Source organism: Dreissena polymorpha, chromosome 8 (assembly GCF_020536995.1).
Source record: "Dreissena polymorpha isolate Duluth1 chromosome 8, UMN_Dpol_1.0, whole genome shotgun sequence".
In the NCBI taxonomy this organism is placed as follows: Eukaryota; Metazoa; Mollusca; class Bivalvia; order Myida; family Dreissenidae; genus Dreissena; species Dreissena polymorpha.
The window spans coordinates 67,558,280-67,586,160 of record NC_068362.1 but is presented as its reverse complement, the minus strand read 5'-3'; the positions used below and the strand labels follow the sequence as shown (position 1 = coordinate 67,586,160).

Below are 27,881 nucleotides of genomic sequence, written 5' to 3'. Positions count from 1 at the left end.
AATGAATCATACATTTATTGGAAAAAATATAATATTGCGGCCACACAGTTTTAACATCGATACCTAAAATCGATATTTAAATACATATTGTATAGTAAAATGTATATCCAACACTTACTAATTTACATCTGATTTAATAAACGTTTTCATTTACCAGATCGACCAATTTGAAGGGACAAATATGACACGTGGTATTCTCTGTGATGACACCAAACTGTGGAGGGTACGCATTACTAATGACTTTATTTTTTACAAAATATACTACTCTATATCTAAAACAATACAACACTTCAGCATGAAAAATTCCCGATAGGCAACTAAAGTCGAAAGAAACAATGATCGAGCGGCATAAAGTGTACATATTATTATTTTCTAATCTGCTCAGCATTTTCTCGCACGAAAACCCCTTATATCATGTTTTGAGATTGCCTAGCAATTGAATGCCCTTGTTTTGAAATGAAAAATTCCTTCAATGTTTGGGTTTTCCCATGATCAACGAAACGATGTTTTTATGTATATGCGTGCTATCAATAACCAAGCTTATATGCGTTATAAAATGACAATTAGGAGGAATGTTATACAATTAATAGATCGCTTTTAAAGAAATGACGAAAGAAATGTTAAGTCGCATTTACATTAAATGTCGTATTTGGAACCTTTCAAATACATAGATAGTATAACAATCTTGTAGAGACTGAAAAAATCGTTTGAGTCAAAGCTTTCTTAAATACATTTAATAATGAAACAACAACAAGAAACCGTCGGAGACGGGTGATGCTCCCAAAAGGTTTTTTTTGTCACTATATTGCACTATATATTCAGATAAAAGGAAACGTCTTGATGGGCATAACTTTGGACAAAATAAAACGATGGATGGTTTAGCAATAGGCCATAACTCTCTAAATAAATCATCTTACCAGAACCCACAAATAACATGCGCATCTCCTCAAGGTAGTTAAGCTTCCCATAAAGCTTCATTGAATTCCAGTCAGTTGTCAGGGAGAAATAGCCCGGACAAGAATTGCACTATATGTACAGTTTATAGAAAATTTCAAAGAGCCATAACTATGTGAAAAATCATCCGACCATAACCGGCTGATAATATGCACATCTCCTCTTGGTAGTGAAGCTTCCCATAAAGTTTCAGTGAATTCCCGTAATAAGTTGCTGAGAAATAGCTCGGACAAGAATTGCACTATATGTAAAATGGAAAATTTCAAAGGGCCATTACTCTGTGAAAAATCATCCGACGAGAACCGGCTGATAATATGCACATCTCCTCTTGGTAGTGAAGCTTCCCATAAAGTTTCATTGAATTCCAGTCATTAGTTGCTGAGAAATAGCCCGGACAAAAAATGTGCACGGATGGACGGACACACGGACGGACACGCGCACGGACAGACGAAGCGGCGACTATATGCTCCCCCCCCCAAAAAAAAAAATTGGGGGAGCATAAAAATGAACCAAAAAAGATTGAAGCTTAAAAATAAATAAATCAATTAAACGTCATATAACGATTTTCCACATATTGTGCAACATTTAAAAATAATGAAAACACCAATTTTGTTGATGACAATTACATAAAACGCTTAAAGGATTACAACGGAACGCATAAACAATTTAAACAATTTTAATACAGTAAAGTCGATAAATATATTAACATACAAATGCCTCTCGTCATTTAAGGGCATCCCGAAATACAATACACGTCTGTATACATGCATATTTATCTATAAAATATATAATATTACACTATCTGCACATGCGCCTAGCGACAAACTGGTATTACAAACATTTACAAAATGTGCAGACACTTTTAATTCAAGCAGAATAAAACTACACAACTCTGGTTTTTAAAACAAACAACATTGTTACGGGATTGGAATTGTGTTGTTTCATGTGTTTAAATTAAACGAACGAGTTAATAACAAAAAGCAATAAAACTGATTTCCAGAAATTAACCCTACAACATGGGGTTGATTGTGAGTTAAAATAATTAAGTAGTGTTTGAGAGATGATCGGGCAAAACAGAAATAAAAATAAAGACAAAAAACAAGAGGGCTATGTGCCCTCTGTCGCTAACTTGAGGCCAAATGACACTGAACCTTTGTTAGCAGCTTTCGTTATGTATGTGTACAAAATGTGGCGCTATTGACCTTTACCAAGAACTAATTTAAAATAGAAATCGGCGGAGATGCCACTAGAACAAAATAAGTATTCTACTAAGGTGTCATGCTGAGTAGGCAAAAGTTGTGACTTTAAGTGTTAATATATGGTTTCGCTGAATATATGTGCGGAAGACCGCCTACAGAGACTGGAAATATTTTTGCACTCGACTCGGACATCGTTAGTGCCAATTTTTGAACTAAATTTAATGAATATTGGAAAATAATGTGACTCATAGAGTCTTAATAATGTTCCAACAAAGCAACATAAGGCATCTGATCAGCCCCTGGCGGCAAAGTATTCAAATACACCGACATGCTCGAAGTCTACAATTAAAACAATTTCTGACTAAGATTAAAATTACAATGTCACTTCTAGAGTCTTAACAAGCCTTTTTTAAAGTATGATATTGTCGTGTGTTTTTACATCATGTGAGCTAGTTTGGATATCGGTCCATATATCATTTGGAAAGATGATCTGACCAGGTTTTGTGTCGGTTTGATAATATAATTTGCACACAGAGTGTAACCAAGGTAAATGTAGCCAACGGACGATGTACAACGAGCAACAGTGGGTACAAGGGGATCACGAAAGCTCTCAATGAGCACACAATCGATTAACTATTACAGCTTATGTCTGAACAATTTTCATGAAGATTGGCAAAGCATGCGAATACTAGAGTGTAAACAAGTTTTGTTTCGTAAATTTGACATAGGTTTTGACCTTATGTGAACCAGTTTCCATATTGAGACGATTGTTCTCACCTCTTTAGTGTTAACAATGCTGCTGTTCACTACAGACTACGGGTGACGCACGGCGGACAAAATACAACCACAAAAATTCATTATAAGAACGTTTTGCGAAGGCGGACACAAAATGCATACATAACATAGTTGCTAGTTATAAATATTGTGCTCGATTATATCTGACTACTATCTTATTTATTATATTAACGAATAAAGTAATTAAGTACAGTTGTGCAATAACAATGTTTAACAAGAGATGTGTTTGTAAGAAACACAATGTCCTCTTATGCGCCGCTTTGGCTTTTTTTGGACCTTTGACCTTGAAGGATGACCTTGACCTTTCACCACTCAAAATGTGCAGCTCCATGAGATACACATGCATGCCAAATATCAAGTTGCTATGTTCAATATTTCAAAAGTTATTGCAAAACTTTACTGTAAGGTAAAGTTTTTGGACACAATGGCAGAATGACGGAATGACAGACAGACACACAGGCAAAAAACAATATGCCCCCGATCATTCGACCCGGGGGCATAACAACTTACGAAGAAACTTAAACGAAGGTTAAAGTTTTAAATTTTTAACCTTTGACCTTGAAGGATGACCTTGACCTTTCACCGCTCAAAATGTGCAGCTCAATGAGATACACATGGATGCAAAATATAAAGTAGCTATCTTCAATATTCAAAAAGTTATGACAAAACTTTAACGAAGGTTAAATTTTTAGGAAAGAAAAAAACAATGATATTTGACCTTTGACCTTGAAGGATGACCTTGACCTTTCACCGCTCAAAATGTGCAGCTCAATGAAATACACATGGATGCAAAATATAAAGTAGCTATCTTCAATATTCAAAAAGTTATGAAGAAACTTTAACGAAGGTAATTTTTAACCTTTGACCTTGAAGGATGACCTTGACATTGACATTTAACCAATCAAAATGTCCAGCTCCATGAGATACACATCGTTGGCAAATATAAAGTTGCTATATTCAATATTAAAAAAGTTATGAATAAACTCTAACAAAGGTTTAAGTTTTAAATTTTTGACCTTTGACCTTGAAGGATGACCTTGACCCTGACTTTTTACCTCTCAAAATGTGCAGCTCCGTAGGATACACATGCATGCAAAATATCAAGTTGCTATCTTCAATATTCAAAAAGGTTATGACAAAACTTTAACGAATGTTAAAGTTTTAGGAAAGAAAAATACAATGATATTTGACTTTTGACCTTGTAGAATGACCTTGACCTAGACCTTTTACCACTCAAAATGTGCAGCCCCATGAGATACATATGCATGCCAAATATCAAGTTGCTATCTTCAATGTTAAAAAAGTTATCAAACTTTAACCAAGGTTAAAGTTTTGGTGACAGAATGACAGAAAGACAAACAGGACAAAAACAATACACCCCCGATCTATCGATCCGGGGGCATAACAACAGCGTGCTCCGAAAAAATGGTATCATAAGGAATCTTGACAATATTTCATTTTTTGATGAAATCTTTATTTTAAATAATACAGCTAGTTATATAGTTTTTTTTATATGTCAAACAACAATCTAACCATCACCTGTGTATATGAGGTTGATCATACTAATAAACGAAATTTATTATATGTAAGACATATAAATCTCTACGATACAAAATCAGCAACAACAGTGATTTGTTTAGCTCGTGTATTTATGTGTCAATATTTTAACAGAAATGCACATAACAAGCTGAATATAAGTGGAATGATTACTTCCGACCGGTCAATAAAAGGAAACCGACAGCAATATATCGTAAAAGATTGATTAACATATACTGTTATATCAATTCTGTAAACCACAACCAGATTGGATAACTATTGAACAATCTTAATATGCTAAATATTTTTGGAAGAAACAACGTTTAGATGTTATATGAATTTGGGACGCATAAATTTTCGAAATTGAATAAACATTCGAGGTCACTTTAGTTTCACTGACGATACATAACCCTGTGCGTGTACTTTACCTTAATATACTGATATATAAGTCCCAAATAACAACCAAACGTACACAATATTTAATATATCATTGTTTCACGTTGTCCACGGCTCTTAATCGAGATTAACTCGACTATCTCCTTATATTTCTTAACGTCAAATTCGACGACTAGTATCTTCGTTAGATGCTTTGGCTTGAATGACAGCAAAGCCTGACACATCAAGTCGGCGCAATTTTGTAGTGGAAATCCACCCCTAGAGATGTCTAAATAAATTGAAAAATAAAATAAAATGAAGTGACCATAAACATAAGCGTAACAATAAGAGAGCCATTATAGCCCTTAAGCGCTCGTTCTAGTTCAAGTTAGGCCCCACTTTACCTTGGTATAAACATGGCTTTAATAATGTTCAGTTGTCAACTATTCTGACTTTGATAAATCAATATTTAGTCAAAATTGAAGCTCACATAGTGGAAATATGGTGTGTTGTTATAAGATTAGACATTGCCACATATTCTTTGAATCAACTTGGCAAATATTCGAAGATTAGTCTCGATATTTTCTCAACATTCACATGCTCACCAAAGATTAATAGAATTAAGTCACACGCGTGACTTCTATAGTGGTAAAAAGTTTATTTTATTTTTAGGATTAATTTGTGCTGGTGATCTAGTTAATTTACGCATATGACCCAGATTCTTACCTGGCCTAGATATTGTGAGGACAAACATTATGAACATGTTTCGTTAAGTTTCAGTCACTTGAAGATTTATAATTAACGTAGTATCAAAGAGATGAGATGATGATGTAGTTATTTGACATCAATGACCCACATCAAAACCTACATATTGTCATGAAAAATATTTTGACAAAAGTAAAAAATATAAATTCATAAATGACGATTAATTAATAAACGTGACTTGTAGAGTGTCCAAAGCTTTTTCAACGGTTTTAAGTAGTGACCTATTTTGTAGACACGCATAATCCAGATTTGAATTTGGAATATAAACATTTAAAAAACGATGTGGCTTTTAGTGTAGTAACACGTTTTTTTAAAGCATGTACATAGGATTGGGACGGACATGAGCAGGACTCGAACCAAGCACAACTATCGTCAAAATAAATGCTGTTTCTTGTATTTGTATATGAAGTTTTCAAGATTTAACCAGATAAACTATTTTTGAACATACATTACATAGATTTAATTTAAGTAAAGCTGTTGCAAGGATGAATATTCTAATTAAGTGTTATCAAGATTGCGTCATAAGATTGGCTTCTTGAGCTTTATTAGTGTTTTTCTAAGATTGTACTCTTAGTTTCTTTAAGGAAATCAACATGCTTAAATAGCAATCGCAAGTGTTTGGTAAAGGCAATATTTATAATTATCAATTAAGTAAATGTTCAATACACATGATGTCATTAAACAAACGAAATAGACAAAATTAAAATTTTTAGACAAAAACAAAGAGGTCGGTCTAAATTGTCAAAGTAATAGCTCTTGAGCAAATTATGTGCAGCGGACAAGAATTTACGGGATCATTTTTTGGTAAACAGTGATATCGGAGTGTAAACGACTTCTCAGTTTACATTAAAATTTAAAGACGGACGTACAAACCCAAACGCTCATGATAATATAAAATAAGCCATGGCATAATACCAATTTCCGCAATGACTTAAGCTCGAGGTCCACCAGTGGACCAAGGTTTTAAATAGTAAAATATGATGTTAAATCGAAAACTCAACGGATGCTCTGCTGATGGACGAGAGAACTAATGAGGTACACAATTAAAGGCGACAAAATCGTTTTCGGAATGTAACACCGAATTATAAACGATTCTAATTACAACTCCTTTCAAAGTTTCAATGTTATTTTGCTATTTGAGTAACCAAGTTTACTCTCGGAGCGTGGTGTGTTTTGACCGCAGGGTAAACTTAAAAAAATAGTTTATGCAGGTAATATTCCAAATATGCAACTCCCCTTTCACATGAAATTTTACTTGTTAGATCTATATCTCAAGGTCTAAATACCCAAATTGTATGCATCATATAAACATTTAAAAAACAAATATAAAAGAGATTAACCCAAAGATCAGTTTTCTGAAGTTTTGTGAAAGGGGTTAAGGTGAGTAATTCGTCCAATATAAAAGACATGTTTTATATTCTTTTAAATGCATTTGGAGTCTTGGCAATATTGCATTTCAGATTAATGTTCATATTCAGGATCACTGACGCATCATAACACATATGTTTTGGTTATATCGAATACCCATAATTATGGGATCTTAAAGGCTATGAACCTAGGTTAGTATGTTATTTGTTTAACATAGAATGCAATTGCCTAGTGGATCTGAACCGTAATAAAGTAATAAGCGTTGCACGTATTCGTCGTATAAGAAAACTATTCATTATTATCGATTTGAATAAATGAAAGAAAAGAAACATACACTATCAAGAAACCGCTTTCCAACATTTAATGAATGGTTTAATTAATTTAGATAAATGTGAAAATATTAAACTGATCTGCATGTACATTACCAACATAAAATATCATTGCTATAACTCCTTCTAAATAAGTGTTTTTAAGCAGAAAACTTTGTTCTATTTTGTACTATAAATTGAATACAAAGCTGGGTATGCCTGTAAGCTACCTACAAATTCGCCATTTAAAAAAGATCTCCATCTAAAGTAAAATTATTCAGCAGATATATCTTTGCTATTTAAGATTAAATTAAAATGAATTGAAACTGACTGTCACCAATGCAATCTTTAGCTTTATCTTCGTAAACTCTACAAACACACACAATTACAATGCAACATACTTATCCGAAAACAAAAGTTATTGATCTGAAACCGATATTATTTTTTGTAATATCTTCCTTGATCTTACTGACTGAAATTAATTAAAATCCCATGCAATCGAACGGAAAAACAACGTAATTGACGCATCCGCACGCTATCCGCCATACTTTGATATGAAATCCATTATATTCAAAGTTAAACATCATAAAATATGTATCAGTACACGGTTTGAGATTCGTTATAACGATGAATTAGTTTAAACAAGAGATGTATTCGTCAGAAACACAATGCCCCCTATTGCGCCGCTTTGAATTTTTTTTTGACCTTTGACCTTGAAGGGTGACCTTGACATTGAACTTCCACCACTCAAAATGTGCAGCTTCATGAGAACGCCACTTTGATTTTTTCTAAAAAAAAATTCCTTTGACCTTGAAGGATGACCTTGACCTTGAACTTCCACCACTCAAATTGTGCAGCTTCATGAGAACGCCGCTTAGAAATTATTTTTTTTGACCTTTGACCTTGAAGGATGACATTGACCTTGAACTTCCACCACTCAAAATGTGCAGCTTCATGAGATACACATGCATTCCAAATATCAAGTTTCTATCTTCAATAATGCAAATGTTATGGCCAACGTTAAAGTTTTTTTTTCGGACGGACGGACAGACTGACATACGCACATACTGACATACTGACTGACGGACAGTTCAACTGCTATATTCCATCCTACCGTAGGCATAAAAATAACGCTCACATTCATGTATCTATAGTGATTTGTACTAAATGTTACCAAGAGCACCGCATAACGGGTGCCAACGCTCGGCTGCGGGTGCAGTTTAAAATAAATGAAAGCTTGTTCTTTTTTTAGAGGTCAAAGTAGCCTTGACCTTTGACCTAGTAACCCAAAGATGGGTGTTGCTTGTAGAACTCATCATGGTGCATCTACATGTAAAGTTTCAAAGTTGTAGGTGGAAGCACTTTGATTTTAGAGCCTATGTTAAAGTTTTATATTGGAGGTCACAGTGACCTAGACCTTTGACCTAGTGACCCAAAAATGGGTGTTGCGTGTAGAACTCATCAAGGTGCATCTACATATAAAGTTTCCAAGTTGAAGGTGGAATCACTTTGATTTTAGAGCCAATGTTAAAGTTTTATATGAGGGCCCAAGTAACCTTGACCTTTGACATAGTGACCCAAAAATGGGTGTGGCGTGTAGAAGTTCTAGAACTCATCAAGGTGCATCTACATATGAAGTTTAAAAGTTGTAGGTGGAAGCACTTTGATTTTAGAGCCTATGTTAAAGTTTAATATTTGAGGTCACAGTGACCTTGACCTTTGACCTAGTGACCCAAAACTGGATGTGGCGTGTAGAACTCATCAAGGTGCATCTACATATGAAGTTTCAATGTTGTAGGTGGAAGCACTTTTATTTAAGAAGCAATGTTCCAATCCTTAAAAAAATGTTAAGGTTTTAGCGAACGACGATGGACATGGACACGACGAGCTGGCTATGACAATACCTCGGGTTTTCTCCGAAAAAAGCCGAGCTAAAAATGCAATATCATATTACCTGATCCAATTATTGTCATCGCCATGGTCGAACAATGTCTTTCATCAGCTTCTGAAAAACACGTTGAATATGCGTCCCGCAAAACAAATTGTTCTATATTATGTGTCTGACTTTTGCCAGACGCTGGTATTGAAACATTCCCAATCCACTTTCGTACACACAGACCGGTTTCTATCACACGGCACTCGCCAAAACGAATTGTACCTTCTTTATCAACCGAAGACCTACAAGCTTGGTCATATTTATCTCCAAGCATTTCACATATATGTTTACCCGCACCTTGTTGACTCCACATTGTAGGCGTTGAAGATACAGCTATGAAATTAGCGTTAGCATTTCTTATATCCCCCTGCATAACTTCTAACGTCAGGTTATTCATGGATATCTCAAACACATTTGCATTCATACTCGAAAGGCAACAAAATGCTTTTGTCACATTCTCTGCTTCACCCATAATACAAATTTGGTTACGTGTTTGTGTTAAGACAAGATCAGTACTTTCATTGGAATCTGTCTTGTAATTTTTTAATTTTCTTTCTGCGTCTGTCGTGGTTTTGAACACCACTGTTTCCCGGTTTGCACTTGACAAAATATTACGAATCTTGTTCTTTATATTGTATAGTCCCGTTGCTTTTAAGCGACCAGAATCGTACGACAACGACTCGACAGTGGATAACACAGGACTATATTTACGTAGATGACAAATGTATTCGAACTCTACCTCACTCATCTCAATATATTCTTCATTTTTCACAGAAACATGCTTTTTCTCTATATTATGTTCGCTATCTTCCCAAGTTGGGAAATGATTTTCCAGATAGTGTTCGAATGTGCTCATGTCCTTTAAACTTCCATACACAGTATATCCTGATTTGTCCATTCTTATTTTGACCCGGAATCGTTCATCTATCGAGGATAACCATTTGTGAAGTGTTTGTTGCTCCTCTAGATATCTTACTATCCCGGCATTGATCAAAGCTGATACCTCGAAGTTGAAAATCTACAAATAAATATATAAAAATCGTTTATTTGCATTGGCAAAATACTATTGGTAATGTGCAGGTTTAACACTTTTATAGACAGCAAAAATGTGTTTACCTCACCCTCACGTGTACACAAATACAAACCTCGATGTCATCCCCTAAACCCATCTTGGGTATTCCTTGGTTCCGATTAACGGGTATGGTTGATACGGCTGAATGTGTGTCCACTGTAGTATATGGCAAACAATCGATTTGCGTTTGAACTGCTGAATTAATTTTATTTTCGTCAAGTTTTGTGTGCACGGAATCATCATCCATACCGTCCTTATTTTGTATAAGGGTGTTTGTGGAATCAATGCACTGAGCTGTATGATCACGAAACGTTGCATGAGGATCGATTTCATCAATCGTTGCATAAAGCGGATCGAATTTGTTGTCATTTGATGCGTTTAAAATCATCCCATCACTGACATGTGTCTTGTTATCATCTGTTTGTTTTAGATCTGCTAATGATGTATCAAATGAAGGATTTAAGGGGGGGTCCCTGAAATGTAGTAATATTTGTATAAATACTTATAATATTCCAAGAAAACCAATACATGTATTATCGAAGTCCTATTATGATGGTTAGTTATGTTAGCAATATGTTGTTACTATTAAACGATAATCTGAGTTTCAAATGTTTTGATAATGTTCTGCACAGGCAATTTGAAAAAAAGTGTAAGGAACTACAATCGATCCGAACCTATAATGTCTAATTTATAAAGTTATATAATAATTACCTATAAGACTGTGCTATTGGGATTGTGACTTCTTCAAAAATACTTTTTTCAACCGCGCTGCGTATTTCTTCCAAGCACTCCTTACTGTCAGCCATCAGTTCCAAGAAAACACTTGGTTCATTTTGATGGAAGACTGACATCCACTGAAAACCTAAAACGACAAAAACATAACTGCATTCTCGTGAAATTGAAAGTCTCACAATTGTGATCGATAAAAATTTCAGATACTTATGGAAATGCACGTATAAGTACAGAAGCAATTCACTAAACCTGAGTACGAAAGGAACCGGTTGACTCTGGGCAAGTCTGGTAAAATCACGTCTACGATTCTCAGATACGCCATTCTTGAAATGGCAAATGCTTCTAACAAAGTTAATGCCATTTGTTCCTGTTGGGTATCGGGTACAGTTTTCGAATCTGTGTAAAGATATCAAACATTCCGGCATACTTATATATACGAGAACTATGAGGTTTAATTAAAAACTTACTGTACACACTGCGTTCACAACAATACCATTTTCAAATACATAAACGAAAGAGAGGCTTCATACATTATTTAAAATATACATTATTTTAAATGGCAAATCAAAATAATATATCTCATACACAAAACAAAAACAAGTGTGTTATGTAGCATGTTTTTGTTATTGTCGTATTTTATGTTTCGTAAGCTCTCGTAAAGTTCGTTCCATGCATAGAATGATATATCAATTTTCAGAAAAATTCAATACCTAATGTTAAAATTAAATGCGTTATTCGTTCTTCTTCTATCAAACGAATGCCATGTTCAGGATCATCCTCGATTGACACTGGAAGGTTGAGTTGGTCATTTGTTGTTGAATTTTCTGAAGCACCTTTAAAACTGAACTGGCCTGTTAATAAAAACAAAGTCACGTTACCGTAAATATAAAAGCAGCAAGTGAACGCTTCTTATCCAAAGCATAAATATATCAGAGGTCACTGTTTAATAGGCGAATGGTTACCCTAATATGGGTCAATATGGGATCACTATGCACCTGAGTCTTTAATTATACATTATGACTTACCACTTATGTACATATAATTAAACAGCAAATAAACATAAATAGCAATCAATTAAATTACACACACATATATTAATAAATAAATAAATAAATAAATTATATATATCTATAAATAAATAAATAAATAAATATGAACGGAAATGACGTCGTGCATTTCCGGCGTCAACGTTGTTTACGCGCCCTTTTATAAACGTTTATTCTTGCACGTTGATGCCATATGGTCGGTATGTCCTTAGTTTTGACTTCCACAATTGCTCCATGGTTTTGCGGTACTCGTCCGAATATATTGAATCTGTCGCGTATTCGCACACAGCACAGTGACCCGGTAGCTGAACATTTCTACACCGGCGGACATTCCATTGATGATTTCCAAATAACGGGACTCGAAAAACTCAGCGGGTCGGACGAGTACCGCAAAACCAATACTCAATCAAGCCTGGCTAATTGGATGCACAGTTCGCGATTGTTTGACAACTTTTTTGGCAAGTTTGAACTGATTGAAAAAATGTATTTTTAATGCGCTCTGACATATTAACGCAGAATTTCCGACAGTCTGCTAAATGCACTAACTGCATTAAAACCATTTCTTTTGCATTAACACAATGGGAATATGGCAAAGGTATCATGGACAGTGAAACAAAATACCACGTGGATACATTTTAATTGCATACGTATGCATAAAAACATTATTAAGACATTCAATCGCTACAATAATGACATGCGACGATTTCACTTACCATAGTGGAACCGGGCTATCACTGCATATGTCGGAATACACAAGTTGTCACCTAGCATGACACGAACCGCAATCTTGCTTCCTTGTCCGATATAAGTTTCTTTAATTTATGTTAAAGTACGGATTATTATGTTATTTATTATTACAACACCACCATTGCTTTCTCCTATTTCTTAGTATAGTGATGATAAAAAATGGCCTCATAACTTAATTTCATTGAATAGTTGCCATTTAACAATATACGTTGGGGTTATCCATAAATTCTATTATATCTTAAATAAATACACGGAAAATCTGAATATTACTTTATTAAAACATGTGACGTTAAACATATAACATCAATACCATTAATGCACTCAAAACTAAATTCAAACAAAGGTTGTTCCAGAATAACTAAGACATCAGTTTAAGAATAAGACATTATAATACCATATATTTTGGATAAACTAATCATAAGATACTATGCAGATTTTCTGCACAATTTCAATGAACTTTTACCAATACTACCAGTATAAAATCTATTTGAAAGAAATCACAACATTTACAACGGCGCATGCCATATTACACTCGCAGCGTAAGGTACATCACATTATGTTTAAAATCATCAGCATTTTGATTTATAGATGTCCTATACCTTACCACCGATGATTCGTATTGTACTATCGTGGAAGTGAGTTCTCAAAATGAGTAGTATCTTCGAGGTGCATAGAATGACCGAAGTCGCGAATTATAGAATGAGCATTCGCCGACATTCGTCAATAATAACATCAACGGTATTTATTGTTTATGGTTTCCCCAACTTCTTGTGTATTTCCAACTACCGATGTAACATAAAATCGGGTGACTATTTTAATGTTACTTTTATTAAGTTTAACAAATGTGCATACAAAATACTTTTGACTCGACTAGAACTATATGTTATATATGCGGCGTCGTTCATTTGAAGTCACCATTATGCCTATGTTAACTGTCTTGTGTTTCTGTATGAAATGCTCGATATATGTCTATAGTGATAAGCGCCTTAATAAACGAACATAATATAGCTATGATTTAAGGAGTATGATACTTCCATTGGTCATGAGATCTTGATCACTCTTTTATTATTTAAATATTTTTCAAACGTACATGTAATGCGTTGTTAATAACACACCTACCTGAAACCTCATAGTGCGTCCTCTTGGCTGCATCAATTTTGGGTTGGGAGCTTCTTTTACGTATTTCGTTGACAAAAGCCTAAAATGATACACGTGTGTGAAAACAACATGAAAATCATTAAATTGTGAGCATAAACGAACAACTAAATTAATATGAGTTTTAACATATGTAACAGGAAAACACAATCACTTTAAAATTACCTTGCTTGTTGCGTCATCTTTTTCAAAGCAAATAATTTGAACGTTTTTAAGTTTTGACTGTGTGCCTTCTTTTTTGTATTCTCTAAAGCCTTCATACATTAGGAACGCGGTCTCGCGCCTCGGGTATTTCAGAGCACCAACTCCTAATGCTGGAAACGCAATGCTTGGGCATTCGAGTTCATCCGCCAAATAAAGACACCTTTTGACTACATCCTTTACCTGTATCGACATACACAATAAAATATTAAGGACTATTTATGTATGTTTTTCATTAACAATATTAACTAGATGTCTTTTGAGGTAAATCTTGGGACAACAGAATCGTACAATTTGTTGATACGTTCACTATGTTCTAAACTATTGACAATACAAAGTCACACAGATGTGAACGACTTTATATGTACACATAGTAACTTATAACAGTTCGAAATCATTGAGGAAGTCGTGGTGTTTGTTTATGATTGGTTACAGTACCGAAAGTTTCAATAAATCATCCAATTAGTTGAAGAACTGTTATATTCAAAAGACAAAAAATACAGAGTCACAATTTTGCCTTAATTAGCGACTTGAAAATTAAGTAAGTTAAATGACAATGACGTTGTTGAGTAACACACCTTATCGAAATTCGTCCAGCAGAAGACAAGAATTCATAAACGCTCGAACACAATGTAGCATTCCGTTGCGTCAGTCTTACAATTAGACATGAGATTGCCTAAATGATTATCACGTTAGAAGTTACCATGCGTATAAAAACATCTGAAGACCACACACAATTACCTTTCTAAACTGAAAACAATTGTATTTAGGTAGAGCAATATGGAAAACATATTGCACTCCCCTGGACTTAAGTCCATGTGACGTTGTGTAAGCCACTGTAAAAGACGGAATTCCGTTGGGATATTTCTTTCGGCAGTCTTGCTGCATTTTGTCTCCGACCATCTCGAGTAGTGCCTTTGCCGACTGCCCATTGAACGTCAAATCAGAATCCGATGGACACACGATTACTTGTACCTTAATGTAGAATTTACGTCCAAAAACTTGTTATGTAGAAAACTATATTAATTTTAATATGTTTTACTTTCAAAGTTATTGTTTACTGTTTCCAATTTAAATCATGTTATGTATTGGCATCCATATATGTTACCTTACTATTCTATTGAGCTTTTTAACAGAACTCTAGCAAGTAACAATATAGCCATGGCGACAGGAGGTCGTTCACTAAATTTATTTAATACTGCAACCGAATGCAAATGACTCTAATATTCCGATCTGTTTTTCCGAATCATAAGCATTCCCAATTGATTTTTTGACTTTTTGGTGTCTCGTTATAAAGTTAACTAGTCTAGAAATAAAGAGTTTTAAAGTTGTCATATCCATTATACTCATATATTTATGTTTGGAATTGACTGTTTGATGTAAGTGTTAGAACCAATAGCACTGTTCTGAAAACAGCGCATCCCAAAGCCCCCTCGTTTTGCAAAGGACAAAAACTATTTGTATCCCCCACATATATATTATTAGCATAGAAATGTATGAGCATCATTGCTGTGAAATAACAACATTTGTGATGAACAAATGTGCCAAATGATTTGAAAATCTCACAATGAACGACAAAGTTATGGCCCAGACAAGCTCATTTATGGCTATTTTTGACCTTTGAACTCAAAGTGGGACCTTGACCTTGGAGATACGGACGTAATTCTTTCGCGCGACACACGGTCCAATGATGGTGAACAAATGTGCCAAATGAATTTAAAATCTCACCATAAACGACATAGTTATTGCCCGGACAAGCTCATGTATGGCCATTTTCTACCTTTGAACTCAAAGTTTGACCTTGACCTTGGAGATATGGACGTAATTCCTGCGCGCGACACACCGTCCAATTATAGTGAACAAATGTGCAAGATGATTTTACAATCTGACACACCGACAAAGTGACTCCCATATAGCCCCCATTACCAATGGTAATGGGGGTATAAAAATGATATGCATTTAATAATAATAATCAAAGTGGAATAACTCCTTGAAGTATCATTTTACTGATAAAACCTTACCAAAGGTGCTCATGTCCACCCTGTAGTATTGCTCCATATTAAGTGTCATCAAATTCGGATCATTAGATATCGCGATCTCACGCGGACAATACATGACATATTAACAAACGGCAATAATGCACTGAACAATACATTGACCAAAACTACATGAAAGCGATGCGAATATCCGACCTATATGTTTCAAATAAAGTTACATCATTTTTGAAGATATAAGAACATTCGTTCCATACCCATCAAATTACATTTTCATCCAAATTAGAACTCGGATGGACAAACAAAGCGATTACTATATGTTCCATACTTTCACGGAACGTAGTAAAGAACTCAACAATATAAACACTTACACGTGCTTCTTGGATTTTCCCACACAATAACTCGATTTCGAAAGAGGAAGCTGAAAAAAGAGCGGTGCAAATTTGTCAAAAAACACTGAAAAAGGTTAGTAGTTCGTTAGGAAATTAGTAAGGATTTTGTGGATAAGTATAAGCCCGCCCTAATTTAAACAATCAAAAGACACAAATCAGATAACGATAATACGAATATTAATATTTGAATATTGTATCACTGCGGAAAAACATTTTTAATATATACGGGTAATTGGATATCTGTTTTTTGAATAATAATTGTTTTAAACTTCAGGCAAATTAGGAAATGAATTTACCTTTGATATGATATTGCCTAGGTATCGATTTATACACCTTGTAATTTTCTTGAAACGCTGCGTAGAATGAGTGTTTTGCTGCTTTATCCATCCGAATATCCACTACACGTTTAGAAGGCACGGTGAAAGAGGATTTAGCTCCTGCAACTAGTATTTTGGCAAATATATTCACTTGAAGGTGTGAGCCTAGATTATCCACCAATGGTGCATATATACATATATCTAAATAGTGCATTTGCTCTGCCCGGTCGAGAATCGTTGCCAATGCTTTCCGAAGCTTTTTGTGACTGGTTACGTGGGCAACTTTATCACCCTTCATTTCTGCGCAAACAATAATCCATAATTCTCGGAAATTAATATGTTCGGATTGTCTGATTTCATTTACTGGAATATAGGACGCCATGCCTATATCTTGCCTCGGCAATACATCTGTGGAGCTTTGTAGAATTACTAAAACAAAAACGCATTCAAAACAGTATATTTAAGAGACTTAATAATTAACTTTAGATAAAATTTCGAAATTTTTTACGTTAAATAAAACTTTTGAACTGAAGTAAACATATATAGTTCCGACGATGTTTGCTATGCGTTGTTTGATTACAGCGCATCGTAGGGAAAAATCATGATTATTTGGCTTTTCAATTAGAAATGTAATGTGTAAATGGTAAAACCGATACTTTGTAAAATGCCTTTATTTATTGTAAGACCACGCTGTATCATGTAAGATTTGTGTGCTCGCAAAGGTGTAAACAATACATGTGGAAGTAAATAAATAAATACAAAATTCGATTTACCATTTTCCACGAAACCATTTGCAGGTATAAACAGTGTGTCGGTTGTTAACAAAACACATAGATCTGTCTTAATATCAGCATGAATACTCTTCACACACAGTTGAAATGTGCCGTAAGGATCTTGAAATTCTACAATCATGTCACTGTTTTCACTGCTTTCAGTCAACGAATGCAACTTCCAACAGCACTCTTTGGATTTAGTTACACTCTGTATTAATGTTGAAGCTACATTTAAGTCACACGCTGGGAGTTGAACAAGTGTGTAATGTTTGCTAAGGTTTTCTTCTATTAATGTTTTGCAACGCTCAACATCATTTGTCGAAGTCCCCTCCACCGTTAATTTTGTTGAACGTAATATTAAATCTACACCAAAACTTGACTTACATTCATGTTTCAAGTGATCACCAAACTTCTCTATATAGTCCACAAATAAATCCGATTCAAATCGCAAATACCTCCGTTCTTTCGGCAATGGTGTTGTGCCCTTCGACATTAGTTGTTCGGTACTCAATTCTTTTAGCAAATCATCTTGGTGCATCTTCGTATCCGAGACAAGCACTAAACAATTGCTATCCTTAATCAATATTGCTAGGTTTTCCATAAGGATATTTGGAACTTTAACACGCAAGTTATTAATAATGTGTTCACATTGTTTAGAACCGCGAATGAAAATTGGACAGTATGATTGCATATTAAAGTGCTCTTTTAACATCTTCATGAACGTTGTCTTCAATGGCACTGGTTGTGGTCCATTACTAAGAACTATCTCGCATGAATTTCTCTCAATAACATTGTATGATATACTGATACCCTTCTCCCGCAAAAACGCTCGAACAATTTTAAATCGACATTCTAATAAAAATTGTATCTTCGTTTTATCATTTGCATCATGAATTGTAAAGCTTTCAGTTTTACTGTTGTTGTTGTTGTTGTAAAAAACGGTTGTATTATGCCAGGATTGACTAATCTGTTCCATACATCCTAAAACATATATATTCATGGATAAAACACAGCCACAAAATAGGTTTTAACATTTTTAGAATACCTCCTATAAATGTTGCATTTTAAAAAGCAATTCAAAAAACGAATTTTCTAAACATGCCGCAAGAAAGCGTAAATAAACGAAAATAGATTGTTTGACAATGTTCAATTGTTTCTTGTTGATTGCAATTGAAAAAATAACCGTATATATCCGTAAATTCTTTTTTAAAACCTATGGATCTTATCTTGTGTTGCTATTTGATTCACAACGCACTTTGATAACTGAAGCCAGCAACATCAGTTCAGGACTTTCTTTCCTGTTTTTGTGAAGCGGCCTTGCCCCCCCCCTATCAAAAAAAAATCGCAAACTGTTCAAAATTGTGCAATAAATGAGTCGCAAACTTTCTGAAATTATGAAAATTAGAGTCGCAAGTCTTGAAATTGTGAAAATTTGAATCGCGAACTTCATGAAATTGTGAAAACTTGAGTCGCGAATTTCCCAAAATTGTGAAAAACAGCCATTCTCACAGAAGGAAAACAAGGGACAAAATTGTCACAAAACCAGGTTTTCATTGTGAAAAAAAAATCTGATAAAGGGAGAAAACTCAAACTGAACTTTTGAAATGACCAAAAAAAATTAACCCCCTTTGTAAGTTTTTTTTTTTTTTTAAATCTATTTTTAGTCGTGGCGACCTTGACATTGGAGATATTGACGTGATTCTTTCGTGGGACACACCGTCCCATGATGGTGAACAAATGTGCCAAATGATTTTAAAATCTCACAATGAATGACACAGTTATGGCCAGGACAAGCTCATTTATGGCCATTTTTGACCTTTGAACTCAAAGTGTGACCTTGACCTTGGAGATATCGACATAATTATTTCGCGCGACACACCGTCCAATGATGGTGAACAAATGTGCCAAATGATTTTAAAATCTGACGATGAACGACATAGTTATGGCTCGGACAAGCTCATTTATGGCCATTTTTGACCTTTGAACTCAAAGTGTGACCTTGACCTTGGAGATATCGACGTAATTATTTCGCGCGACACACCGTCCAATGATGGTGAACAAATGTGCCAAATGATTTTAAAATCTGACTATGAACGACATAGTTATGGCCCGGACAAGCTTATTCCGCCAGCCCGCCAGCCCGCCAGCCAGCCAGCCAGCCAGCCCGCCAGCCAGCCCGCCAGCCAGCCCGCCCGCATTCGCCAATCTAATAACCAGTTTTTTCCTTCGGAAAACCTGGTTAAAAAGCCATAAAGTTACCTTTTATCATAATTGCAATTTTTCATTTGACAACCCGCAGAAAAATTAATGTCATTGAGCAATTAAAACGAAACACCTTCCTTTCATTTAAAGCTATGAATCGAATATTACAATGTAGTGTCTATTACTTCTTACCTTGCCTTGAAGACCTTAAGGACTCTTCGGAGGACGCCATTGACATTTCGGCTAAAATTTATAAGTTCCATGCTAGTTATACATTACAAGATAATTTATTCTCGGATTAAAATCCAACAATACTTTAATATTATTAAACATACGATGAATACGGCCAGCCGATTTTGTAAAAGTACGTTTAATACAAAATACTGCATGTTAAGTTCAGTATTTTGATTTATATACAACCACAATATTTAGACTTTATTCCCAAATATAATTGCAAACGAGCAACCTTTAAGAGGTTCTGGTCTAAAAATTCAGGGACCAAGCGCAAACATACAAAGTCTGATCAGCACACTATCAAGAGACTAACCTCCCTTCAAAATGAGCTAAACAATTGGTACACCATTATCATTAAAATATTTAATTTTATTCTTCAATATGTGTTCAGAATATATATGGTTTTATGGTTTTATTTCAAAATACATTAGGCTTGAAGCCCATGAGTATAAATACATATAACACACAATGTTGTCAACATTGGTCAATGACATACAGGCATATACATATATAATTTTTAGCAATATAAATTTAGATTTAAAAATACATTAATTTGCAACTCCAAAAACATGCATATTGAAATAAACAGCTATTTTAAACAGGTATATAAATGTGTAACAGTGTTTACCGTTACGAAGTAATTTAAGGTAAGTATATAAATATGCATATTGTAGAGTCGTATCTTATTCAAATATAATAGAATGTTCTAAGAAAGTGTATACATAATGTGTTTATTGCTATGATTACAAATAGACAGTAGTACATGGAGAGAAACTATTGATAATACAATTCTGTTCGTAATTTAGCTGCTTTAAAAATAAATGTTGCAAGATTTTTAATTGTTTTTGCGTTGTCAGTTTGTAAGAGTTCGATAAATTTAAATTGTTTTCTAAGACTTTTAAAAACTGGACATTCGAGTAAGAAATGAAACTCATCTTCGAGAACGTTACACTGTTTACATTTTCTGTTATCATACGGTGTCTTTTCAGGCTTGTGCCATCGCCCTGCTTCGACTTCAAGTCTGTGAGCAGATACTCTTAGTCGCGTTAACTCGAATCTAAATTTTGAAATATTTACAATATTGAGATAAGGCTGAAATCTAAAATTTCTGTAAATGCAATAGTTTTTACCCCTTGTAGTTTGTTGTAACTCGGTTATCCAACCTTGAACGTAAATATCAGATATGCGTTGTTTTACAATAGATATAAAACAAGTAACGTCCCCTACTCCCTGAAAATACCATGCCTCACCGAAACCTAGAGTATTTAATATATGTTTTACAAATTTTAGCCAAGAATTGTTTTCGGGATGAAGTTCAAGATCATGTAATAACATATATAAACAGTATATTTAACATCATTAGATTGTAATATTTTTAACCAATATTTTAGAACATAAACGATCCGTTAATTTATTAGGAGTTAAAGTCCAAGTTCCCCGTAAATGAAATTATTTTGTGTTTGATATCGGACACCTAGCAATTGTTTACAATAACGTAGGTGTATTCGCTCAATTTGGATGCTATTGTTTAATTTCCAAACTTCACAGCCATAACTTAAAATTGGTTCAATAAGCTTATCAAATAATTCGAGACTATGGCTTACAGAGATATTTGTAAATTTTATCAAATTTGATTTTAACTTAAAAAAGTGCTTTTAGGGCCTGCCCCGAAGCGCATCATATGTTGCTGAAATAGATCCACCCGTTGTGAATACTATTCCAAGATATGTAAATTTATTTACAGTTTCAAGCTCATTTCCTTGATATATAAACTTCAAATTTCTTCTATTTTGTCCCCCTTTTTTTAAAAATCATTATCTTTGTTTTATTGATATTTACACAGAGTTTCCATTTTGCACAATATTCATCTTATAAATCTAATTCATGCTGTAAACCAGCTTCTGATTCTGCACAGATAAAAATGTCGTCAGCATACAACAATAAAAATAATTTTAACATGCCAATATAAACGCCTTCAGATTTGTTTAGAATAACATATTCCTCGATATCATTAAGATACATTGAAAATAAAAAGGGCGATAATGACTCCCCTTGCCTTACCCCTAAAAAAACATGTAAACGATTTATTACTGATTTCGTTATTATATTTTATTTTTGATTTAACCACATTATACATTGATCTTACTATATTCAAAATTTTACCTCGTATGCCTGTAGTTTTATTAGTTTGTACCATATAATATCTCTCACAACAAAATCAAATGCCTTTTTAAAATCAATGAATGCCGTATATAGTTTCTTATTTTGATTTAAAATATGAGAAATAATACCCTGTAAGACAAATATATTATCAACTGTTCCCATGCTTTTCCGAAATCCGGCTTGGGCTTCTATGTACATGTAAACATTATATTTTTCCCCCCAGATACTCAATCGATTGTTAATAATTTTACTAAATAATTTTCCGATAGTGCTTAACAATGTAATTCCTCTGTAATTGGCCGTGTCGTCTAAATCGCCTTTATTATGTATAGGAAAAATTAACCCTTCGCTCCATGCCTCTGGAAAATAACTTAAGTTGAACATTTTATTAAAAAGTACAAACAAAACCTCTAAAAAATGACTTTCAGAAACACCATGTTTTATAAACTCATTTAATACATAATCCGGACCAGCCGACTTACCAGTTTTTAAACAAATGCATGCTTTTTTAATTTCTTCACGTGTAATCTCAATATTTAACTTTTCAAACATAACGTGTTATTCTTCATTTAAATACAGCTTATTAAAATAAACTGTCTTCATCTGGTTGGTAGAAGTGTGAAATTGGATCATTATTGATTTAAATATCTTGCAAAGTCAACTGTATGCAATTTGCTTGATTTAATTGGATTAACAGATCCTTTAAACATATTCCAATATCTCTTTGCATCTGAATATATATTTTGTTCTAGAATTTTTGTCTGTTCCGAATCATATTGATATTTATTTTTTCTAACAAGGTATTTGTATACACTACGTGCACTGGTCATAAGAATTCTATTTTCGTCAGACCTGTCATTCATATATATGTTCAATAGTTTATAAAACTCAGTTTTTGCTGATTTACACTCGTCACTGAACCATTTGTTAGTTTTTACATTTTTTTTAAAATAATGGTGAACACACTTCATCAATAATGGAACAAAAATGTTCTAAACTTTGGTCTAAAGACGACACAATGTATTAGCATATTTATTTTTTAACAAAGCAGTTGTATCAATATCATCAAAAGTATCCTCCTTATTGTAGGTAGTTATACAAAATTGTACTACACAATGATCAGATATTAAATTAGGATCAAAGACCTCAAACTGATCAACACATTTTAGTAAAGAAGGTGAGCACATAACAAGATCGATAACACTAGACCCTTTGCTGGTTACACAAGTGAATTTTCCTACATACTTTAATTTTTTAACGAGTCATAACTTACATGTTATCTTTCATTAACGGCGATAGAGAGAGTATTTGGTGCTATGATGAATAATCTTTTTACATTAATTATGTCTTAACTCATAACCACAATTTTATATGGAGTGACTTGATTTTACTATTAATAAATATGCTTCATTTTATATTTCAACGAATTGTGTATTTACAATTAATCCTAACCATTCCATCATTTAAACTATATATCACGCAAGTCGAGTTTACACATGGAAGTGTATAATAAGTGTTAAAATAGTCATTAAATGTACACTTATAGACTAATGAACATGTAAAAATATTCTTGCGAGAGAACAAATGTGTTCATCTTACTTTGATTATTTACAATTCAATTTTGTTCTCAAACCAAATTTTGTGAATTACCTTGTAACCACATATTAGACGTAAATAAACAATTACACCATGAACGTGCAACAATAATTGGAATTGACACATGTTACATTTGTGGAAACTGAAAGCATGAAATCATGTATATATCCCTACTTAAAATACTCAAGTAATAATTTACCCAACTGAAAGGAAGAGTAAGCAATATAAAGAAGTGAAACTCCAGCTGCTGGAGCAGTATTGAATTTTCATTAAAAACAATTAGTTGGTCCTTTATTTAAGGCAAGTGACCGATTGCCCAAACAGTACAAAACAGCACAATACAGCACAATACAAACCAACATAAACACAAAATATGAATAAAGCTGGGGTCACCGCCTTGGAACGGTCAATGCAAAGCATTGGGGGTTTAAACCTGGTTATAGAGCGCTCAACCTCACACTTGGCCCAGCAATATTCATAATACATTCAAGTGTAAATAAAATTTAACGTCATAGCATTGTAACTCAAATTAAATAATAATAAAAGGGAATTAAAACGCATTCAATTTAATTACTATTTAATTACTCAATTGCATTGAAGATACAAGAGTAACAGAATTACAACTTTTTGACGAACGATCAAATAAAACTATTAACAATTGTCAACTACATTCCTTCTTTATAGAAAAGATTTGAGAATGTAGAATCATAGAGTTAATATCTCAGATAATCATCGCGCAAATACAGGAAGAAGCAGCAATAATGGGTGTAAAAATTCCATATTACATAGCTTGGTTGTTTATGTGACTGCTAAACAAATTAAAAATAATTAAATCAAACAAGAAACGCCTATCAGAGAGAAAATATAAATAAAATGGAACGTTATAAACCCAATGACCTATGCATGTAGATTACAACTGGGAAAGTCGGTCGTATGAAGTCACAAAAATCCATAATGACATAATAACGTGAACAAATTCCAAGGGCAGTACTAAATAAAAATATTAATCGGGCTGTGCTACTAATAAAACAAGTTTACGTGATTTAATATTAAGAAGCAAATGAATACAAATGGTAATTCCATTAAAGCGACATTATTGGAATCAAACAGTATATAGGTGTTTTGACAACTGAAGACAGAAATGATTTGATGTACGATTTGAGTCCAAATGTAGTTTACATGCAGATTTGTTCATACGACACAATGACACAATTTTATTAAACAGTGACAAATGCCTATAATGTAGTATTCATGCAGATTTGTTCATACGACACAATGACACAATTTTGTTCAACAGTGAAAAATGCCTATAATATCACTAATGATTCCAAATTTTAAGGGAAGAAAGATATAGTGAATCGAAAACCATCAAACACGTGTTTTTAAGTACATAAGCATCGTATCCTTTTGATAAAAACAAGTTAATTAAATTGAAAAGTTTAATATGAACATTTGGTTTAACATATTTTAATTTGCGGACACGCTTCAAAACATCTCCGTAAAATGATGGATGGGAGATTCCATTATTTAAATGCCATTTTAAAGAAACATTATATTTTGAAATTAAATCACCATACTTAGAGTAAAATCTAGCAAATTTATTTCTTAAGTTATGATACAAAAAGCCTTGTTTTAGCAATTTTTTAGTTAATATTAGATTACGATCATTAAAATCTTTAATACACGAACATGCTCTGGCATAACGTACCAACTGCGAAATGTAAATACCATAGGAAGGTCCTTTAGGGATGTTGCCGTCTAGAAACGGAAAATTCACAATTTCAAAGTAAAAATCGTCCCGTTTGTCGTATAAACTAGTTTTGATCAAATTATTATTAATAGTTAAATGTAAGTCTAAATACGCAGCGTCTGTATTGGATATACACGATCTATTTAAGACTAGTTCTTTTGGGTAGATTTTGTGAATATATTGTTCAAATAATGGATTATCTAAATTAAGTATGTCATCAATGTACCTACTAGTAAGGTTAAAACAATTAATCAAATCTACTTGCTTAGTTTTAGATAATTCTAACATAAATTCGCTTTCATAACAATATAAAAAAAGGTCAGCTATAAGTGGCGCACAATTAGTACCCATAGGAACGCCAATAATTTGTTTAAATATTTTACCATTAAATTCAACAAACAAGTTATCCAAAAGAAAAGTAAGTGCTGCACAAAAGTCAAGACCAGTCCAAATGATGTAATTATCTAATATCTGATTAGTAAAAAAAGCTGTTTTAGTGTTTAAAGCTAGATACAAACATTTCTCTCTAGCAAAAGTTTTTTCAATCAAAGAAACAAGTTTGGATTTTATTAAAGCGTGAGTCTTCAAAAGTATTTTGATGTGAATGCACCGTTGTGGCGATATTCTATGGTACTGCAAGCACTGCCGATATAACAATTTTGGGTAGTGATTTTGTTGTTGGAAAGGTGCACAATTTTGACTCGGAAATGGGGCCGATATTCGGACTTACAGAATAGGGCGGGGAGTCCTGCTCAATTCTGTGTACACAAAAACATACTCATGACCTACATTTCATGTGTTTACAACCTCCCTATTTAGTCTGAATGAATGCTATTTTCTGAAAATGTGAGTTCTTATTTTCGGAATTTCAAATTTAAATTCCTGACATAGGCATACCTCAAAATCGAAAGTAGTGTTTTTGTAGATAATATGTATGCTCTTTACGTATATAATTTCATAAAATGCTGTTAAACAAGGACATTAAGTAAATTTTGTCGACATAGTACACATTTTAGTTGTAATGTTTAAACGTCATGTTATTTATTTTGTATAGCCTATTCAATTAGCGCTGCTATATGGTTATCAGGGAAAACGAAAGTAGGACTTTGAATTGTATGGTTTAATCAATTTATGTTGAAACACACATTTTTATCACGCTTCAAGAAGTTGAATGTACTTACGCAGTTCCGTTTGCTATACGTGCAAATTAAAAATGTAGCATCCCTTCAATATTTGTTTAAATATCGTGTCCATTTTCACCTCAAACTATTTACAATTATCGTTGAAGCGTGAACAAGGGAAACTACTGCGTTAGCTTATAGAAAGGTTACACACTAGCAATGAAAGAGCATACAATGATAAAGTCGTACATGGTAAAAAATAGAATGTTTAAGTATATGCATGTTTACGTGAATAAATGTCGTTCGCATATGTAAATAACGGATTATAATACGGCTTATATACATATGATATAAAACCGATCGTTGACAACACCATCCTGTCCAATGGCGCGAAACATTTTAAAGAAAAAAACAGGTTTTAATCGTATAAATTACCAGGTTGTTGCTCGATATGATAGTATTGCGTTGCTATGAAACGCAAGATGTTTCCAGAATACTAAATATTGAGCGTACATAAATAAATAAACAGCGTGTATGTATATATGTGGGTGTTGGGTGTCGTTGATATGGATAACATTCTTTTATAATTCAAACGTTAACATCCTTCAAATATAATTCTTAATTCACGAAATGAGGAAATATGGTTTTGTTCGAAATAGAAGTAAGCATATGTCAGGATATAAGCAGAGAGGAACGATCTGTCGCTTTTTAGACTTGAATTATTTCTCTTTAAAGATTCACATATTAAATTTCGGACTGTTTTTCCACTTAAACAAAAGACCCACTTCGTGTAATATTTAGATTGCAATAGTTGTTTACGGCGAATAACGCAGGTCAAATGAAATTATTTTTGAAGAAGCACACATTGCCTATAGAACAACACATCCATGCCTAATTATCAGTTATTACTTTGAATCGGTTACATATATGATATAGCATATACGGGTTGCTTAAATATTACTGTAATGTTACTATGAATAACACATGTCCATTTAGTTTATAAATAATACCAACGGGCAAATGTATGACCCATCACTTGTTTGTTTACTAAATAAAGGACATTGATTTAATCATGCGGACAACGTTTGAAGAGTACTTCAAAGTAAACGTTTCTGTAGATACGATTCTTGACAAAACATGTTTCAATAAA

General features: G+C 33.5%; 1 protein-coding gene across 3 annotated transcripts; it reads right to left on the bottom strand.

The window, feature by feature from the left end:
- Positions 1–26,914, bottom strand: LOC127841511 (uncharacterized). Of its 3 annotated transcripts, XM_052370384.1 has the most exons (14): positions 26,792–26,914; positions 20,060–20,110; positions 16,872–17,018; positions 16,555–16,604; positions 14,931–15,164; positions 14,154–14,372; positions 13,953–14,031; positions 12,800–12,898; positions 11,751–11,891; positions 11,290–11,436; positions 11,020–11,170; positions 10,382–10,781; positions 9,255–10,254; positions 1–5,148 (listed from the first exon to the last, which is right to left on the bottom strand). In XM_052370384.1, exons 2-14 carry the CDS (start codon positions 20,103–20,105, stop codon positions 4,964–4,966), a joined length of 2,898 nt encoding a protein of 965 aa, XP_052226344.1. In that variant the 5' UTR covers positions 20,106–20,110; positions 26,792–26,914; the 3' UTR covers positions 1–4,963. The 3 variants fall into 3 exon arrangements, with proteins under 3 accessions (XP_052226344.1, XP_052226342.1, XP_052226343.1); XM_052370382.1 differs by lacking the exons at positions 20,060–20,110; positions 26,792–26,914 and adding an exon at positions 17,666–18,365 and having other exon boundaries at positions 16,872–17,321; XM_052370383.1 differs by lacking the exons at positions 14,931–15,164; positions 20,060–20,110; positions 26,792–26,914 and adding an exon at positions 17,666–18,365 and having other exon boundaries at positions 16,872–17,321.
- Positions 26,915–27,881: the final 967 nt, after the last annotated feature.

Coding starts and splice junctions, on each gene's coding strand:
- LOC127841511 (XM_052370382.1), bottom strand. CDS start 18,356: ATGCAATCATACTGTCCAATTTTCATTCGCGGTTCTAAACAATGTGAA. Junction 14,373..14,930: donor ATTGTTTTCAGTTTAGAAAG/GTAATTGTGTGT, acceptor ATGTCGATACAG/GTAAAGGATGTAGTCAAAAG. Junction 12,899..13,952: donor GACGCACTATGAGGTTTCAG/GTAGGTGTGTTA, acceptor CATAAATTAAAG/AAACTTATATCGGACAAGGA.